Below are 20,734 nucleotides of genomic sequence, written 5' to 3'. Positions count from 1 at the left end.
TAAAAATATAAAACGACTATACTTAAGTTATATAATAATCATGTATAGATTTTGGAAATCATTTTAGTCAGACTGACTTTTGTTGACTTTTGCATATCGATCTCGAGCATTAGGATTGTGGTACACTATGACCTGACCTAAATTGTTAGACAGATATTGACCAATATATAAATATATATATACTTAATATAGGTTCGTGAATCCGAGGCCAACCTTGCATTGTTCAATGTCGTCATATGTATTTTTACTACAAAATACAGTATTGTGAGTTTCATTTGCTCCCTTTTCAAATGCTTTTGCACTATATATTTTTGGGACTGAGAATACATGCGCTGCTTTTATAAATATTTTACGAAATAGACACAAGTAATCGAAACTACATTCAATGGTTAGATTATCGAATCGAATATCACCCTTTTTAGTCTGGTAATCTAAGAATTAGGGAACAGAAACCCTAATTGACGCGAATCCTAAAGATAGATCTATTGGGCCTAACAAACCCCATCCGGGTTACGAATGCTTTAGTACTTCGATTTTATCATGTCCGATGAGAGTCCCGGAATGATGGGGATATTCTAGACGTGTTTTGTTAATATCGATTACCAGGTGTTCACCATATGAATGATTTTTATCTCTATGCAGTTTGTGCGAAATGCCTGATATTAGATGTATATTGAAACGAAAAATGAAAATCTTGTGGTCTATTAAAATTATGGAAATGATTATTATGATAAACTAATGAACTCACCAACCTTTTGGTTGACACTTGAAAGCATGTTTATTCTCAGGTTTAAAAGAAATCTTCAGCTGTGCATTTGCTCATTTTAAATATATTACTTGGAGTCATTCATGGCATATTTCAAAAGACGTTGCATTCGAGTCGTTGAGTTCAGTAAAGATTATTATTAAAGTAAATGACACATTAGGTCATTTATAGTTTGGAGATTATGAAATGATATGTATGCCTGTCAACTTTCGATGTAAATGAAAGTTTGTCTTTTAAAAACGAATGCAATGTTTGTAAAATGTATCATATAGAGGTTAAATACCTCGCAATGTAACCATATGTTATTGTATTCGTCCTTATGGATTAGGTCGGGTCGCTTCATATGGTATCAGAGTGGTGGTCTTAGCGAACTAGGTCTGCATTATTGTGTCTAACTGATAGTCGTTAGGATGCATTAGTGAGTCTGGACTTCGACCGTGTCTGCATGTCAAAAGGTTTGCTTATCATTTTTGTCGAAAATTGCCTGCTTATTACTCTTAGTCTAGACACGTCTTACTGCATCGATTGCATGAATAGTGTATAGACAAAATTCATATCTTAGAGTATCTGCTAATTCATATCTTAGCGTATCTGATACTGTAAACTTTGCCTGACATATTCCGTAAATTCCTCCGTAATCTACGAAATATTTTGCTCTATATATATAGATATAGATATTCTATGTAATTAGAATACCACCTGATAGCCGGAAAATCATTTCATATCGAAAAATCCTTTATTTAATCGTACGAAATGGAATTCGTCATTAGTTCAAGTTCCTCGGATTCCAAAATGGAATCCCACTCAAGCTCCGAAAGCAGTATGACTGGAATGTGTGACGACCCGAAAATTTCCGACTAAATTTAAACTTAATCTTTATATGATTTCGACACAATAAGCAAAGTCTGTAAATTTGAGTTTCAAAATTTTTGAACTACTTAATGAAATTATTTGACCAATGACTGTTCCCAACGATTCACGAACGACTAATTTGTAAATAGATATATATAATTTTATTTGGAATATTATATGAATTAATTGTTGGAAATAAATATATAAAATAATATCAGTATATTTAATATTATTAATTTAATATATAAAATATAGATATGCATATATATATATATGTATATGTATATATATATATATATGTATATATATATATATATATATATATGTATATATATATGTATATATATATATATGTATATATATATATATGTATATTATAAAATGAAATATTATATATTGTAATTGTTACAATCAATGTTGAAAAATAATAATAATATATAATAATTATTATTTAAAGAGTATATATATAAATAATGTATATAGAATATTTATATATATATATATATACATATATATATATATATATATACATATATATATATATATATATATACATATATATATATATATATATTTTTTTGATTTCGAAGTTATTTAGTAAATGAAGGTAACGCTCAGTTGTTATTCGATAGATAGTAAACGAGTTAAAAAGAAACTTATGTAATTTTAAAATAAACGGTGATCCGAAAATGGGTTTTAAAAATTATAGGCTTAGTAAAAATGTATTAGGAGCTATTTATTAAATTTTTAAAACTTTTTATATATTACTTGGGGTTGGGAGTGAATAATTATTGTAATTTTTATTTAATAGTTAATGATCAAATTTTATACCGTAATGACCAAAATAAATAAATATAGTTAATCTAAAAAGTTGGAATTTTTCCGAAGACTTTTATCCACCACTAATTATCAACGAACCTCGATATGGTCCGTAAAAACTGTCAGTAACCTATTGACAAATAATATGCACGAGATATAAACTATATTACTATTTAACACTATTTAGCACTGTACATGATTTAAGATATACTGTGTTTAATTTGTACCATCTAAATTAATAAATATACATCAACTACATAAAACACCATGTGAATTCTTGCCTTTTTGACTTTCGACTAAAACAGCCAACTAATTGTTGCATATGGATAAGTATTATATTAATTTGTTAACACTGCATTTGTGTATATACATATGTAATATGCATATAAGCAAGTATGTGGTACTTCATCAAACAAACAAAGAACAACCCATTCCTTGTTTTCTTATTCGAGCCACCACTCAACCACCTTCATCTCCAGCATCCCACACCACTGGACCGCCACCCTTAACCATCACTCTCTCTCTCATCTCTCTCTCCCTCTCATCTTCGAGAACCCACCATGGCAACACCATCTTCTTCATTGAACCCTATTCGAATACTACCATCCTCGACTTTCATCACCACTCAACCAACCACCATCATTTACCACTGTTGTTACTGTTGCTCGTTGAATTCCAACACCATAAACTGTCGTAAACCACTGTAGCAGCTGCATTGTTTCCGTTTTACTATTTAAAAACCAAAGAAAACCATCCATCATTGTCACCGCCACCCTACATCAACCATACTACCACCACCACTTCAAATCAAAAGATCAAATACACTTGTTTTTCTAATTCTCGATCAAAAAACCAAACCACCTCACTACCTTCATCGAAACCCACTTATTCGGTTTCAAACCCAAGAACCAACTCACCACAACCCACTTCAAAACCGTTGAACCACCTTATGTTGATAATTTTTTTTCTTTTCGTCCCTACGGTTGCTGCTGTACGCAACCATCATCCTCACCATCATAAAACGCATGCTTCAGTGTTTCTTCTTCTATTGTTACGACGAGATGGAATTACAACGAAAAATAGATGATGATGATGATGATGATGATGATGATGGTGGTGAGACTGTGATGAAGATGGCAATAGTGGAATGAAGATTACGATGATGATACATGAAATATTAAACGATGATGATGATTACAAAGTAACGAGTTTAGAGATGAAGATGATTACGGTTTGGATGATGAAGATGATGAGTAATAGTTTAGATGATGACAATTCGATGATCATGAGATCCTGACATGGTGATGGTGTTGTAATTAAGATGAATGATGATGATGATTTAGATAAAGGCAACAGTAAGGGTTATATATAAACTGGTGCGAATTATTTCATAAAAATATCAATGGTCGAGTGGTTAAGGTGATGGCGGGTATGCGCAAGGTCTCGAGTTCGATTCTGACCTGCAGCATTTTTTTTATTTAAACTACAACAACTTGGGCTAATTAAATAGGTTAGTTAATCTTGGATTGTGAAATTGTTAGTTGGGCCGTGATATTTGGTTGTTACCTTGGGCCGAGAGAATAAATTGTTTGTTGGGCCATGATTAATTTCGGACGAGGCAGAGAATAAGTTAAATAAATTATGAAACGAATATAAATTAGAAAAAAAACAAATACAGAAGAGTGGTGAGGGTGTTGCGGGTGAGTGGAAGGTCACGAGTTCGAGCCCAGTCCATAGCATTTCTTTTTAGGAAGAGCTTTTAAAGGGGTATACACTTATTTTTATTTTTATCATCATCATCATCATCATCATCATCATCATTATTATTATTATTATTATTATTATTATTATTATTATTATTATTATTATTATTATTATTATTATTATTATTATTATTATTATTATTATTATTATTATTATTATTAATAAATATTGTTATTAGTGATAAGTTATTGTTATCATCATTAACATAATTAATATTATTATCATTATTATTATTGCTATGTATTATCATTAAGTATTATTAGTATTATTAATATTGTTATTATTAATTTTATCATTTTTTTTACTATTAATATATTTATTATGATTATTACTATGATTATGACTTTTATTGTTATCATTATTATTATTATTATTATTATTACTATGGTTATCTTTATTCGTAAAAAAAAATCATTTTTAGTAAAATTATCATTAGTATTAAAGTTATTATCCTTATTACAATTATCATTTTCAAAAATTAACATTATCATTATTATTACTATTATTACTATCAATATTATCACTATCATTTTTATCATTATCAGTACTACTACAAATAGATATTTTTATATAAAAATACATTACACTATATTTTTATTATTAAAAAGATATAAATTAAGCTATATATAAAAGATATCAATTAAAATATAAATATATATATTCTTTTATCATATATAAACCTTAATATACAAATTTATTATTATTAATGATGAATAATAGTTATATAAAACTATATAAATAATAATCATTTTCAAATATATATACAAACTAAATATATAATATATAAAGTTATAAGATATGAAATTGTTCGATTACGAGAATATATATATATATATATATATATATATATATATATATATATATATATATATATATATATATATACACAAATGATATAGGTTCGTGAATCCAAGGCCAACACTACATTTGTTCAATGTCGTCATATGTATTTTTTACTACAAAAATACAGTATGGTGAGTTCATTTAATTCCCTTTTACTCTTTACATTTTTGGGACTGAGAATTCATGCGCTGTTTTTTATAATTGTTTTGTTAAATGCTTTTGAAATATATTTTGAACTGCGAATACATGAAATACTTTTATAACTGTTTTACGAAATAGACACAAGTAATTGAAACTACATTCTATGGTTGAATTATCGAAATCGAATGATGTTTTCCCGGAATGATGGCGAATTTATCATGTCCGATGTTTTCCAGGAATGATGGCGAATTTATCATGTCCGATGTTTTCCCGGAATGATGGCGAATTTATCATGTCCGATGTTTTCCCGGAATGATGGCGAATTTATCATGTCCGAAGTTTTCCAGGAATGATAGCAAATTTATCATGTCCGAAGTTTTCCCGGAATGGTGAGGATATTCTATATGCAATTTGTTAAGGTCGATTACCAGGTGTTCAATCCATATGAATGAATTTTATGCATAATGGTTATGGGAAATGGGAATATTGAATCTGGTGGTCTATTAAAATGATAAATTTTATTGTTTACGATAAACCTATGAACTCACCAACCTTTTGGTTGACACTTTAAAGCATATTTATTCTCAGGTATTAAAGAAATCTTACGTTCTGCATTAGCTCATCTTAAGGATATTACTTGGAGTCATTCATGGCATATTTTGAAAGACGTTGCATTCGAGTCGTTGAGTTCATCAAGATTATTATTAAGTCAATTATAGTTGGATGTATTATGAAATGGTATGTATGCCGTCAATTTTCAATGTAAAGAAAGTTGTCTTTTAAAAACGAATACAATGTTTGTAAAATGTATCATATAGAGGTCAATTACCTCGCGATGTAATCATATGTTATTGTATTCGTCCTTATGGATTAGGACGGGTCGTCTCAGAATGGATCAACCAATCAATCATCATCTATTCTGGATGAATTGGGGATGGGTTCGTAGCCTCCTAAATCATTGGAGACAAGAAGAAGGTGATCCCTTCCATCCACCACATTGCCCTCTTGGCGAAGAACCTGAAGCACTTACCGGCGAACCCATTCGAAACACCATTTTCACACTCATTTCCAGAGTATCTCGCCACGATTATATTCTATCTACAATTCTAAACCTTATTCATCCGCTCGTCCCAACCGACAATCATCCCGGTGTGATAGAAGAAGTCAACGAACTTCGCGCTCGGGTAGTGGCTTTAGAGAATATGGTGCAAAGGTTACAAACACCAGCAGCATAACCAGTACCACCAACATCAACGTCGGGAAGTGGTTTCATGAATTATAGATGTCGGGAAGTGGTCAAACTAAATTTGATCAAAAATGGTGACAGAAGATTCTGCGGTCGCACTACGGTTGACCGTGGTGGCAGCCGTGCAACTTGTTTTCACAAAACTGAGTTGCAGATTCAGTTTATGCTTCTACGGCTAAGTGTACGGTCGACCGTACTTTGACCGTGTACTTTGCTGATCTTTATTTTCATTCTTTAAGTTTTGTTTGACTTGGTCATTTGCAAGATCAAGTATGGATTAGTGACATTGCGTGTTTTATGTTAAAATGTCGATCATCACTTATGCATATGTATGTGTCATCATCAAAACATATTTTTTGGTTAAGCATCATACTTAACTTTGTCGTTAGTCCATTAACCAACATTCAACCAACAGACCAAAACCAATCCACCGCCTTTTTGAGGTCATCTTTCACAAGCCACCAAAATTTCTTGAAGAATTTAAAATTAAAACCGTCAGGGCCAGGGGCTTTTGAATCACCACCGCAATCTATAATAGCCGTCCATAATTCAGCCTCCGAGAATGGTACCTCCAAACTTGCTGCCTCATCAGCATTTAACGAGCTAAATTGCAGCTCCTGGAGCCTACTCAGCCCTCGAGTGAAGAGGCGGCTCAAATAACCTACAATAAAAATCAAACACTTCGGCCTTAATAGCGTTGGGATTTTCTTGCCAGATACCATTGATATATAGATCTCTTATCTTGGCCTTGTTCGATCTTCTTTTAATGAAGTTGTGAAAGAATCTCGTGTTGTCATCACCCTCCGCGCACCATTAATCTATTTATTTATGAAAATAAAACATCATTAGATGTCTTTTAACTTGTGCCCTTGTATTAATTTTTTTCAACGAATTGGTTATCCCCCACGTTTGAATGTACGTTCCTAGATTGTCTAAACTCTAATGTGTAACAATTCGCTACCATACGAAATGCTGTAATCGATAATCATATGTTCCTGAATTGTGTAACATATTATCACATTATCGCAACTTGACACGACACCATTAGTCTATCTATCAATCCTATTCAATACAAAGTTTAAAGTTCATAATATAAAGTTTATCAAAAACAATGTGTATACTCCATTGTCATTTTAACAAGTTGATGAAAACATTGGTGGAAAAAAGTCAATTGAACAATGTGCACGAAATGTGTAAACTCTTCTTTTAATCATTGAAAATGGTAGAATGTCACTTTGCATCATTCGCATACGATACCCAACTTCACATTCAAACCTATTTTTATCCCCTCCATAACAAGCAACACAGCTATACAAATAATTTTAACAAGTGTCAACGCTACACAAATAATTGAGATTAATATGTAAAACGTTTTTATACACAACAAGTTTTAAATAATGTTTGTTGGTACAATGTCAAAAGTCAAAACCATCAAGATTCATCGTCCAAACATGTAGGAAAATTTAGGCCATGTAATGCGGGTATATTTTCTAAATCTTCCTTTGCAAATAACGGGAGCATCCAAAGTGCCTTCGTAGAGCCAAAAACCTGCAACGTAGCGAAATTCCTCACCGTGTTAACATAAAAATAATTTATTCATGATTTATAAAAGGGTTCTCAGTCTCAACATATGGGAAAATTACCATTTATGCTATCGTATATATTGCATTAGGAACAATATCTATCTATTGTATGTCTTATTTCTCAAGAACTACTACAGCAGTACCCAATTTTTGAACGATGTATTGTCATATACAATGATATGTTATCTACCAAGTTATTATGATCAGTGCCACACCATTGATATACTCCCACCGACCAAAAAAACTGTCCACCTTACCATTTTTTTGTTTCCAAAAATATTGACCCTTACTTTGAATGACAACATATTGTAAAATGTTATAATAATAATAATAATATAGATATGGATAGTCAATTTTAGTGTATACATATAGTCAATTTTGGTACACAAAGTATGTATTTTTATATTGAGATTTTAGGCTATAAATACTCATGAATGCAAGCATTAAACTTGCACCATTTCACACACTTACAAAGTGTTTCTTTCTTTCTCCATTATCATCTTTGTTCTTACACTTCATTATTAGTATTCTTAATCAAGAATCAAATCACTAAAGGTAGTTATAAGCCTACTGAATTATAACATCAAGAATCAAACCACTAAAGGTAGTTATAAGCCTACTGAATTATAACACGTTATCAGCACGATAATCTTAATACTAAATATGGTTGGCTCTGCCACCAAAATGATATATGATCGGTTATACCACCAAAATGATATATGGTCGGTTATACCACCAAAATGATATATGGTCGGTTATACCACCAGAATGATATAGGTCGGTTATACCACCTGAAAAAATATATGGTCGACACTGTCGCCAAATTTTCATTTATGTTTACTAATATTTATATTTTTGTTATATAACATTTATTTATGATTGCTTACACATGGTCGACACTGTCACCTACTTATCATTTATGTTATATTAAATTTATGTTTAATGTTTATATACTTATGAATATAAATTGACTCTAATTTATCATGATGTTTGTTTTAATTTTTGATAATAGAAAATGTCGAATCTGGAAAAGCTTAAATTTACTCCTTTAGAATCAACTGGAAACAACTACATGCCATGGGTTATAAAAGTAAAAATGCATCTTAAATCAATGGGCATTCTTGAAACCATAAATGAAAACAACACTTGTTCTGAAAAAGAACAAGCTACGGCATGTTGCTTTATTCATCAACATATTGATGAATGCTTACAAAATAATTATGTGACTGTAGAAGATCCCCATGTTTTATGGGAAGGTCTCAAAAGCAGATTCAATAATCAAAGAGAAATTTTACTTCCAGCTGCAATGGAACAATGGAGAACATTAAGGTTCCAAGACTTTAAGAAAGTAAATGAATACAGCTCAGCTCTGTATAATACATGTTCACAACTTAAATTCTGTGGACATGAAATTAGTGATGCAGACATGATGGAGAAAACTTTCTCCACAATGAATGCTGCAAACATCACAGTGCAAAGAAATTTGAGAATGCTAAAGTTCAAAACATATCCTGAACTTAATTCATATCTCTTAGTTGCAGAGCAAAATGATGAGCTATTAATGAAAAATCAGCAATCCCGTCCTACTGGTACACTTGCAATCCCTGAAGCAAATACTGCAAATAATTATAAACAGGGACAAGGACGCGGGCAAGGTCGTGGTTATAATAACCATCACCATCATCATGCCAAAAGCCATAACTATGGTAGAAACCATCCTTATGGTAATGGTAATGGGCGTGGACGTGGTCGTGGTCGTGGCCGTGGTGGTCAAAGAAATAGTAATCCACGAAAATATAAATATCAACCACAAAACAAGCCCATTAAACAAGATGTTGAAGAAAATTCTTCTAAAAATTCTGAAGAATCTTGCTACAGATGTGGTAGAATGGGCCACTGGGCTAATACTTGCCGAACATCTAAACATCTTGTTAAGATGTATCAGGATTTGCTGAAAGATAAAGAAAAGGAAGTAAACTTTGTGGATAACGTCGATCCAACAGTCACTGAGAAACCATCTGATTTATATGAAGATTTCTTGAATGTTTAAGTTGTGTGTCTTTCGAAAAATAAACGATTTAATATCGTCTGTCTTTGTCATTATGTTTGCTAAATGTTTCAGTACTATCTATTTGCGTTTAAAATATTGTGTAATATTAATGTACTCACTATTTATTTCTTATATATGAAGTTCAATATGAATTTTGCTGGAATACAACATCAATCAAGTGGTGGAGATCTCTGTATAGCAGACAGTGGAACTACACACACTATACTTAAATCCGAGAAATATTTTATTGATCTAAAACCAACGGAAGGAACTATACATACAATATCAGGACCTGCTAACTTGATAAAAGGGATAGGAAAGGCAAATTTCATACTACCAAATGGTACAAAATTTTTAATAAATGATGCCTTATTTTCTCCCAAGTCAAGCAGAAATTTATTGAGTTTCTCCGACATATACCTTAACGGGTATGATTATCAGTCAGTGACAACAGAAAATGAGAAATATTTAAGTATCACTGACAAGAGTCATGTGGTTGAAAAACTGCCAAGACTTAGTTCTGGATTACATTATACACATATAAATGTACCAGAAATACATATGGTAGTTAACGAAAAATATATTGATCCTGGTGTATTCAGTTTATGGCATAACAGATTAGGCCATCCAGGATCAACAATGATGAAAAGGATTATTGAATGTACTCATGGACATCCACTAAAGGATAGAAAAATCCATCATGATACAATGGTTCCATGTACATCTTGCTCTCTTGGAAAATTGATAACTAGACCCTCACCACTTAAGGTTGAGAAAGAATCACCAATGTTTCTTGAAAGAATTCAAGGTGATATATGTGGACCAATTCATCCACCATGTGGACCATTTAGATATTTCATGGTTCTAATAGACGCATCTAGCAGATGGTCTCATGTTTGTCTGTTATCAAGCCGTAATGTGGCATTTGCAAAATTTATTGCCCAAATTATTAAATTGAGAGCTCATTTTCCTGATTACACCATTAAAAGGGTGAGACTTGATAATGCTGGTGAATTTACATCTCAAGCATTTAATGACTATTGCATGTCTATAGGAATTGTTGTTGAACATTCTGTTGCTCATGTGCATACACAAAATGGTTTAGCCGAGTCATTGATTAAACGTTTACAGTTAATCGCTAGACCATTGATAATGAGAACAAAACTCCCTGTATCTATATGGGGTCATGCAATTTTACATGCTGCTGCATTGATTCGCATCAGACCAAGTGCAAGTCATAAATATTCCCCCCTACAACTTGCTTTTGGTCAAGAGCCAAATATTTCCCATCTTAGAACATTTGGTTGTGCAGTGTATGTTCCAATTGCGACACCACAACGTACAAAAATGGGTCCTCAAAGGAGGTTGGGAATATATGTTGGATATGAAACATCTTCAATATTAAGGTATATTGAACCTATGACAGGTGACGTTTTTACAGCACGTTTTGCTGATTGTCATTTTAATGAAACATTGTTCCCTAGATTAGGGGGAGAAATGAAAAATAAAGAAAATGATGTTTCATGGTGTGAACCTCAATTAAAGTATCTTGATCCTCGCACAAAAGAATGCGAGACAGAAGTTCAAAAGATAATGCATATACAAGAACTTGCAAATCAATTGCCTGATGCATTTACAGATACAAAAACGGTGACAAAATCATATATACCAGCAGTAAATACTCCAGCTCGAATTGAAATTCCAAAAGCTGGCAATAACGTCACTCATGAATCTTTGCCACGTCAGAAACGTGGAAGACCAATTGGTTCAAAGGATAAAAATCCTCGAAAAAGAAAATCAGCTGATAATGAAGTAAAAGAAAGTGTTCAAGAAGAACCACAAATCAGTACTCCTACTGCAGAGGAGATTGATGATGTCAATACAGAAATTGCAATCAATTATGCATATTCAAAAATATTATGGAACCGAAATGAAATGAAAAATCTTGATGAGAAATTTTCATTTAATGTTGCGTATGACATCATGAATAATGATGATGATCCAGAACCAACATCTATGGTTGAATGTCAAAATAGACATGATTGGGCTCAATGGAAAGAAGCAATACGAGCTGAATTAGAATCACTCAATAAAAGAAAGGTTTTCGGATCCATCATTCTCACTCCTAAAGATGTGAAACCTGTAGGATACAGATGGATTTTTATCCGAAAAAGAAATGAGAAAAATGAAGTTACAAGGTATAAAGCTAGACTTGTAGCTCAAGGTTTTTCTCAAAGACCAGGAATTGATTATGAAGAAACTTATTCCCCTGTTATGGATGCAATTACTTTTAGATACTTAATCAGCCTGACAGTTTCTAAAAATTTAGAAATGCATCTCATGGATGTTGTGACTGCTTATCTATATGGATCACTTGATAGTGATATATATATGAAGATACCTGAAGGATTTAAGGTACCAGAAGCATCAAATGCAAAACCCAAAGAAATGTATTCGATTAAATTACAAAGATCTTTATATGGGTTAAAACAATCGGGACGTATGTGGTATAACCGATTAAGTGATTACTTGATAAGCAAAGGGTATACAAATAATCTTACTTGCCCTTGTGTTTTCATTAAGAAAACAACATCCGGATATGTGATCATAGCTGTTTATGTTGATGATCTTAACATCATAGGTACAAATAAAGAGATCCATGAAGCCATTCAACTTCTAAAGAAAGAATTTGAAATGAAAGATCTCGGAAAAACCAAGTATTGCCTTGGTTTACAAATTGAGCATATGCCTAATGGTTTACTTGTACATCAAACAACATATACTGAAAAGATTTTGAAACGTTTCAATATGGACAAGGCAAAACCATTAAGTACTCCTATGGTTGTTAGATCACTCAATGTTGAAGCTGATCCATTTCGTCCATGTGAAGATCAAGAAGACATTCTTGGACCAGAAGTACCATATCTTAGTGCAATTGGAGCTCTTATGTATCTTACAAATTGTACAAGACCTGACATTTCTTTTGCAGTTAATTTGTTGGCAAGGTTCAGCTCTGCTCCTACCAAAAGACACTGGAATGGGATCAAACACATATTTCGATACCTTCGAGGAACTACTGATTTAGGATTATTTTATTCTAACGAATCAAAACAAGATTTGGTTGGTTATGCAGATGCAGGTTATTTATCTGATCCACATAAAGCTAAATCTCAAACTGGATATGTATTCCTAAATGGAGGTACTGCAATATCATGGCGTTCTCAAAAACAAACACTTGTTGCTACATCGTCAAATCATGCCGAAGTGATTGCATTACATGAAGCTACTCGGGAATGTTTTTGGTTGAGATCAATGACACAAATCATTACTGATTCTTGTGGACTAGAACGCGATAAAAGTCCAACAATTATCTATGAAGATAATGCAGCTTGCATAGCACAGATGAAAGAAGGGTATATCAAAAGTGACCGAACCAAACACATACCTCCTAGATTCTTCTCATACACTCAAAATCTCATTAAGGACAACGAGATTGAAATGAGATATGTTCAATCCAGCAAAAACTCTGCTGATCTTTTCACGAAAGCACTTCCAACTGCTATTTTCAGAACACACGTTCATAACATTGGCATGAGACATGTTCAAAAGATGTAACAGCTGAAGCGATGTCTACTTGAGGGGGAGTCAACTCCATGCTGCACTCTTTTTCCCTTAGCTAAAGTTTTTTCCCACTGGGTTTTCTTTAGCAAGGTTTTTAACGAGGCAGTAATTTATAGTTGATCTTCAACAAAATAAAATTGCTATCCAAGGGGGAGTGTTATAATAATAATAATAATATAGATATGGATAGTCAATTTTAGTGTATACATATAGTCAATTTTGGTACACAAAGTATGTATTTTTATATTGAGATTTTAGGCTATAAATACTCATGAATGCAAGCATTAAACTTGCACCATTTCACACACTTACAAAGTGTTTCTTTCTTTCTCCATTATCATCTTTGTTCTTACACTTCATTATTAGTATTCTTAATCAAGAATCAAATCACTAAAGGTAGTTATAAGCCTACTGAATTATAACATCAAGAATCAAACCACTAAAGGTAGTTATAAGCCTACTGAATTATAACATAAAACATTAGAGTTTCAATTATTCCCTTTTTATTATTGGAAATAGAGCATTCAATATAACAACTAATTTATTTATTAATTAATCTTTATAACAACTTCCCTTCGTTTAACTATAACTATAATAGGTTAAGGTTATTGAAAGAAGGGCATAATAGACATTTGGCAAATATATCTTAAATCCAACAAAAAGTCAAAACCAGACAATAGACGAATTATTGAATTTATAATTTAACTAATAATATTGAGTATATTTTATTGAATTATTGAGTATATGTTAATGTTATGGTAGAATACATACTATGGAAAATATCGAGTTTGATACATACAACAGCAAAATTGTTATAACTAGCCCTACAGGTTAATATGTGGAATTCCTCGTGTTAGGTAAAAGAAAGTTTAATATGACTTACCTGCTCAAAGTTTTTCTTTCGGCCCAAGTCATACTTCCACCGCGGAACACCTTTCTTCTCATATACCTGACGTAAGAAATATATATTAAAAGATAGAGTAGTTATATTGTACTCATTTTACCCTACACAACACTTCTTTAATCATGTGATGCCTTAGTCATTTATTTCAGTTACTTTAGTTGGTAACAAAAAAAAAAAAAAAAAACTGCCAACATTGAATTTGTTATCCATCCTTGATCAATGATTTTTTTGGTAAATTTGAAACTAAATTTTTTTACTTCAGACACACAATTTAATACTCTATGTTTTTGTTTCCATTTTAAATCAAACAACAAGCCTCATATATAAAATAAATGAAACGGCTACAAATTTAGTGTAGTAATTACCTCTATTGAAGTGGTATTGCTCGAAAGAAGAGAGGCATGCATTATGATGAAACAAAGAAGGCTCAAGGCAAAAGCTAAGTTTAAAACTGCATCAACGTAAAGAATTTGTTAAGAATTTGTAAAAAAAAAAAAAAAAAAAAAAAAAAAAAAAAAAAAAAAAACAAAGGAATCGTTATTGACTTTTCAAAATTAAAGGTTGATGAGCGAAGTTGTTACCAAAAGCCAAAAACGTAAGAGCAAGATCACTTGGTGAAGTTGAATGACCTTTGGCTTCTTTAAAGAATTTCATGAAACTAGGAAGCAATACTAGAGTATCCATCGTTGTCTCCAGAAACGTATATAACTGAAATGTTAAAAAAATACACTATCAATTTCAGTTTAACACGTGTACACGTGATTAGTCATTTCAATAATAAGAGAACTTTACCAAGAACAATAGAAAATACTTATAGTTACGTGCCCCAACACAGTTCACCACCCATACACAATGGTGATCCATCTTCAATACGCATCTTTGACCTGTGAACAAGACAAATGTTACAGAAACATTTAGACCCCGTTTAGTGATCCATTTAGGTTTACATGAATACGATAAATTTAGCTTACAAACAGAACAATGATGACAACGTGGCGGCTTCCCGTTCCGACAAGAACGACAGTAGCTCAAAGCTTGTCTACTATCAGGTATATCTAACGATGTAGATTCTAAATTATTGAGTCCAGCTTCAAGATTTTGCTCTGATGCCGGTTTCCAGTTTTCAGGAACGGAGCCCGGATCGTGCGATACAACCATGATATAACACCATGTTAGCATCACAAGCTACAAGATGAGAAATTATAATATAAGAACCTGATTTGAATTTCTCATATATGCATGTCATATTCCTATAACATTAAATAATTTAACTTTTGTGATTACAGATGATACACTCATATACGTTGGTACTTATTTAAGACACATGGAATGTACTTCAACAGAGGATGGGATATGTGAGAACACTTGTACATATAAGAATGATAAGAACACTCGCTATTTTAAAATTTCATAACATATAATCACATTATCGGCAAATCTAACGTAGTTTATACTTTATATCCCTGCTGAAATGTTTGATAACATTTGGAAGAGTACATCACAACTACTGATATGTATGTCTATTTGGATTGCATATATGTGTATCTCTGAATCTACAAATTCTCAGCTTATATGAAAATCTGCATCGACGCGTCATTGTATATATGAGTTATAAAAATATCGACTTTAATTTTATCTATATATGATTCGAATTTGAAACATTCAAGTGATTTTTTGATATTGTTCTCACATGAGCCTTACCTAACTTACATAAACCTTTTAATCAATATACGCAACTGTCTAAATTGTTCTGGAAACAACATGTGAAACAAGCCACCGCATAATAAATACACCAACATGAGGTGGCTCAAATTAGGGTGAACCAAGAAATCACAACATGGCACCGAAAACTACAAAGGAGAATAAATTATGGCTTCTAATAAAGCAAGGTTCATAAGGAGACTACTCATCTAGAGTAGCAGTTATACTCGGTTACATAAGCATCAGCACATTTAATTAAGGTAGTTTCACCTAAGGGCTAGCAAAATCTGATAATGATGTCGGCAAAATGTTGTTGCAAGGGAGCTTGGACATGAAATACGATAGGGTAGTACCCGAATCAAAAAGGTATTGCACAAACTCCTTGAATACTGTCTGGAGCACTATGGAAAATGCTTCATCGTATTAGAAAATAAATTTTTAGAGTTATTGACTGAAGCTTACTATTCCAACATATTAACAACTAAAGAGAGGATCATGGTTGCAGCGGCCGTTGCGGCGGTTTGGTAACTAGCCCATCCCGTTTCGCCCAAAAACATCTCGTTAGTCGGTTAGCACTAAGAAGACAGGTCAAAGTGGAGTCAAAGTCGGTCAGTGTAGTATAAACGAAAATCCCAAGCCCAATTAAAAAATAGAAAAGAAAAACACCGACTTAAATAGTATCCCTTAAAGATAAATTAATAAATATAATATAATTATAAAAAAATCTATATCTATATATTATTTAAACTAACACCACATCATCTTATTTGTAAATCATTTATGGTCAAAATATTTATGTTTGAAATATTTTTATTTAATATATTTTTATTTAAAGGTCAACGTTGGTCAACGTCCGTCTCAACCGCTTCTTGACCAACACGACCTTTCAAAGTCCTAACCGACTCGTCTCCGTCTCACCTCTTTTTCAACCTTGGAGATGATAAAGCAAGGGAAAATGAAGAAATGTCAAAATCTGAAAGTGGGCAAAGAACAAGATATAATAAGGACCACTAGCTGAAGATGTTGTATAAACAAGTACTCGCAGACACATTACAAGCATGATCTTTTCGTTTGGTACTGATACAACACAGTAAAATCAACTGTAAAGTGCAGTCTCTTGGATGACCAAGCCAAATATGCCAAACTGATGACGTAACGTGATGCCGGAGACACGGATTATCTTTTACTAACTGTAAGACAGATTAAAGATATCTAGGAAGACTATCATTCTAACAAGTAGCAACAAGTGAAACATGGTTGAGTAGAAACCATCAATTTGGTAAGGTGAGAGTGCAGACTATGCCATGCCCTCCAACATGTGTAATTTTAAGTAGGGCAAATTTCACTAAAAGGTACTTCGTAACATTTTTACCTCAATTCCTATTTTAGGTAACCTATGTTTATTTTGACGTTTAAAGGATTGTTTTATCAAATGTTAATCAAAAAGAGGAGTATCGTTACTTTTCGGTTAGAACTCCGTCAAAAAATTTACGATACTCAAAAATATTAACTTAAAAATATCAGGCTTGCATGTGATTTACTTAAAAAATGGAGTATTGTTGATTTTTTGACAAAGTTCTAACTCAAAAATAACGATACTCCTCTTTTTAATTAACATTTGATAAAACAATCTTTTAAACTTCAAAATAAACATAGATTACCTAAAATGGAAATTTGAGGTAAAAAGGTTACCTTCAAATGGAATTTGCCCTTTAAAGTATCACAGATAATGACACTGTGAGAACCAGTGTGCACACCAGCAATCCAGCATTGTGAACAAGTGCTCAATTAGGCATCATATTATTGGATGTAGATTTGGAATAGACTTTAGAGGCATTAGCAGGTAAGTTAAACCTAGTTAGGAAATCAATTATTTAAATTTATCTCTACGCAGATATCATGAACACAATTTTCAAACTACTTTATACGATAGTTAAAATTCGAACATTTTCTTTTAAGATAAGATTTGCACAATATTTACTAATGTGCATATTGTTCCTACATGACTCATTCATTGTGTTATGATAAATTTAGTAAAGAAAAGAAAACTTAACTGTCAATGTGTTCAACATTTGATATCTTTTAATTTTAATTTTTATATTAATACATATCACTAAAACAAGTAACGTTTACACGTTCACCTGGCAATAGCATATACAGTACTAGAATTAAACACACGTGGATATGAATTCAACAATTTAATCATCTGAAATAACAAAGTTGATCCACATGTGCTTAATTAGCCAAACAAAATACAAAATTAGATAAAATTGGGGGTTTAAGGATAGCAGTTACTTACAAGGAAGTGAAATACAAGGATGATAATGAAAGAAAGGAATGTTGCAAATCCGCCACCAGTACCACGAGTAACATGCGGAACGCACGTGAGAACAACAACAACATAGTAGGACACGCCGATAATAGCAGCAACTAATAGGATCATTAAGTAACCAAGGAATTTAAGACCTGAGCATAACTTGAAGAAATTGAAATCCATGGTAGTAGTTGTACGGCGTCGATTGAAGAAAAATTGACGCCGTGGTGTAGTGGTTGTGGTGGTGGTGGGGAATAACCGTTTTAATATAGTTGAAGATGAAGTAGTAGTAGCCAGCTTGATTGATTGGTTGATTGTTTGATTGGTTTGAATTTGGGTGGGTCGGGTTGGGTGATGTCAGCAGTTGGTACTCCGGCTAACGGAGTGTGGGGGAAAAGGGGAGTAAAGCCATTCCCCTGTTCCTCGATCTGTTTGTTTGACTATCTGCTACGAGTCAATAAGACAATAAGACCACTCCTATGGGCTTCATTATCCTTCATTACCCGTTATCATAGCTTATGTAGCATTCATTATCCGCATAATGTCATAGGCACCAATTAGTTATAGGCTTCATTATCCAACACTCACCATCAATTTAACGGAAGCATGAACTTAGTTATAGCAATTGTGGGTCTCAACTGTTTTTTATTATTGGATTTGATGCTTTATTACTTGTACATTGTATATAAAGTGGAGTATTGTTTTAACAATGATAGGGAGTGTTTAATTATGAGTTAGTTATAGATTTTAGTGTTGATGTGGCGCTGATGTGGAAGATTAAGATGATGAATAATTTAGTTATGATAGGGAGTGGCCTAAGTCATCACAATAACTGATTTACCCTTTGAAAAATTATACTATCTCCAATATGGATTAACATTAATGGCTGAAGGGAGGTGATATTTTCAAACATATTTTTGATAGATCAACACATTTTTATTATTACTTTTCAATTATGCCCTTCAATATTTTAAAATAAAAATTTTATATAACACATCATTAAGGTCAGTTTAGTGACTTTGTGTGGATTTATCAAAAACAAATTTGAAAATATCAATTCCCATGCCTGAATTTCCGATATCATATTATTACCGTACCGGTACCGTACTATACCAATATGTTACGCTATTGCATTTTACTTCCTCCATCCCAATTTAGTAGCTCTTAGATAAAAAAACACAGTTTAAAAAAAAAGTGACTGACACGTATTTTTCTATCTACTTTTTAGTTTTAATATTTACTTTTTAATTACATTTTTTTCTTACTTAAAAAAATACTACTTTACCAATTATTTTTAAATATTTATGAAATTAACTATTAATTTGATAGAAACAAAAAAGGAAATCATGACTATCTAATTGAGACGGAGGAAGCAATATCTAAGGATGCGGTACTAAACGGTACATAGCTGGTATTTACCGAGTTTGGTACCGATACCGAAATTATAGGAGTTTTGGAATTTTAATGTTACATTTTCATTAAAATTTGGATGTTTTGGTCTTTTTTATAAGTTTCCATTGTTAATATTATCAAACATGCTTGTATCGATTTTCTTACCTATTAAGTATGTATTATATTTTTATTTTCACTACGCTAAACAATCAAAATGCAAGACAGCAACTAATAGCGGTCGTTGGTTAACACCTTCATTCTCTTTTGAGTTACTGTGAGGATGCTAGCTTGTATATTTCAAACACTTGTATATGTTTTTCTGCACATAATTCGTGGCTTAGTTTTCAAACTGTATGCTCTTGAAACAATATGCTTATATTTGCATACAATCCTTCTAATTCTTGCTTCTTTAATAATATTGGATTTGTCTTAAAGAAACAAGTTCGTAACCGATGTTCTTATTTTATTTCTTGAAATTTTTCAAAAGTGAGTTGATGAATGTTTATTTATAAACGGATATAGTACTTCTTTTTACCGTACTAGTACCCGTACCCTACCGGTTCCGAACTGATTATTTTGATACGGTATTCGTTAATCACTTTAGGGGTAATAAATAAAGTGGTAGCAATTGGTTCAGTACGGTTAGGTATCGGTACCAGGGGAGGAGCTTTAAGAAGTTAACTTAGATAACTTACGATTAGAATCGATATTGTTACTTAAAATGTGTATACAATATGC

General features: G+C 32.2%; 1 protein-coding gene across 1 annotated transcript; it reads right to left on the bottom strand.

The window, feature by feature from the left end:
* Window positions 1–7,627: 7,627 nt before the first annotated feature.
* Window positions 7,628–19,023, bottom strand: LOC139852491 (probable protein S-acyltransferase 12). The gene is made up of 7 exons (XM_071841790.1): window positions 18,590–19,023; window positions 15,561–15,774; window positions 15,382–15,473; window positions 15,171–15,297; window positions 14,955–15,040; window positions 14,569–14,634; window positions 7,628–7,979 (listed from the first exon to the last, which is right to left on the bottom strand). The coding sequence occupies exons 1-7, from the start codon at window positions 18,785–18,787 to the stop codon at window positions 7,863–7,865; spliced, it is 900 nt and encodes a 299-aa protein (XP_071697891.1). The 5' UTR covers window positions 18,788–19,023; the 3' UTR covers window positions 7,628–7,862.
* Window positions 19,024–20,734: the final 1,711 nt, after the last annotated feature.

The sequence above is a fragment of the Rutidosis leptorrhynchoides genome, chromosome 6 (assembly GCF_046630445.1).
Source record: "Rutidosis leptorrhynchoides isolate AG116_Rl617_1_P2 chromosome 6, CSIRO_AGI_Rlap_v1, whole genome shotgun sequence".
NCBI classification, from domain to species: Eukaryota; Viridiplantae; Streptophyta; class Magnoliopsida; order Asterales; family Asteraceae; genus Rutidosis; species Rutidosis leptorrhynchoides.
The sequence above is the reverse complement of the archived record's forward strand: the minus strand, read 5'-3'. Positions and strand labels throughout refer to the sequence as shown.

Coding starts and splice junctions, on each gene's coding strand:
- LOC139852491 (XM_071841790.1), bottom strand. CDS start 18,787: ATGGATTTCAATTTCTTCAAGTTATGCTCAGGTCTTAAATTCCTTGGT. Junction 15,474..15,560: donor TTGTCATCATTGTTCTGTTT/GTAAGCTAAATT, acceptor TCTTGTTCACAG/GTCAAAGATGCGTATTGAAG. Junction 15,041..15,170: donor TCTTACGTTTTTGGCTTTTG/GTAACAACTTCG, acceptor ACGTTGATGCAG/TTTTAAACTTAGCTTTTGCC.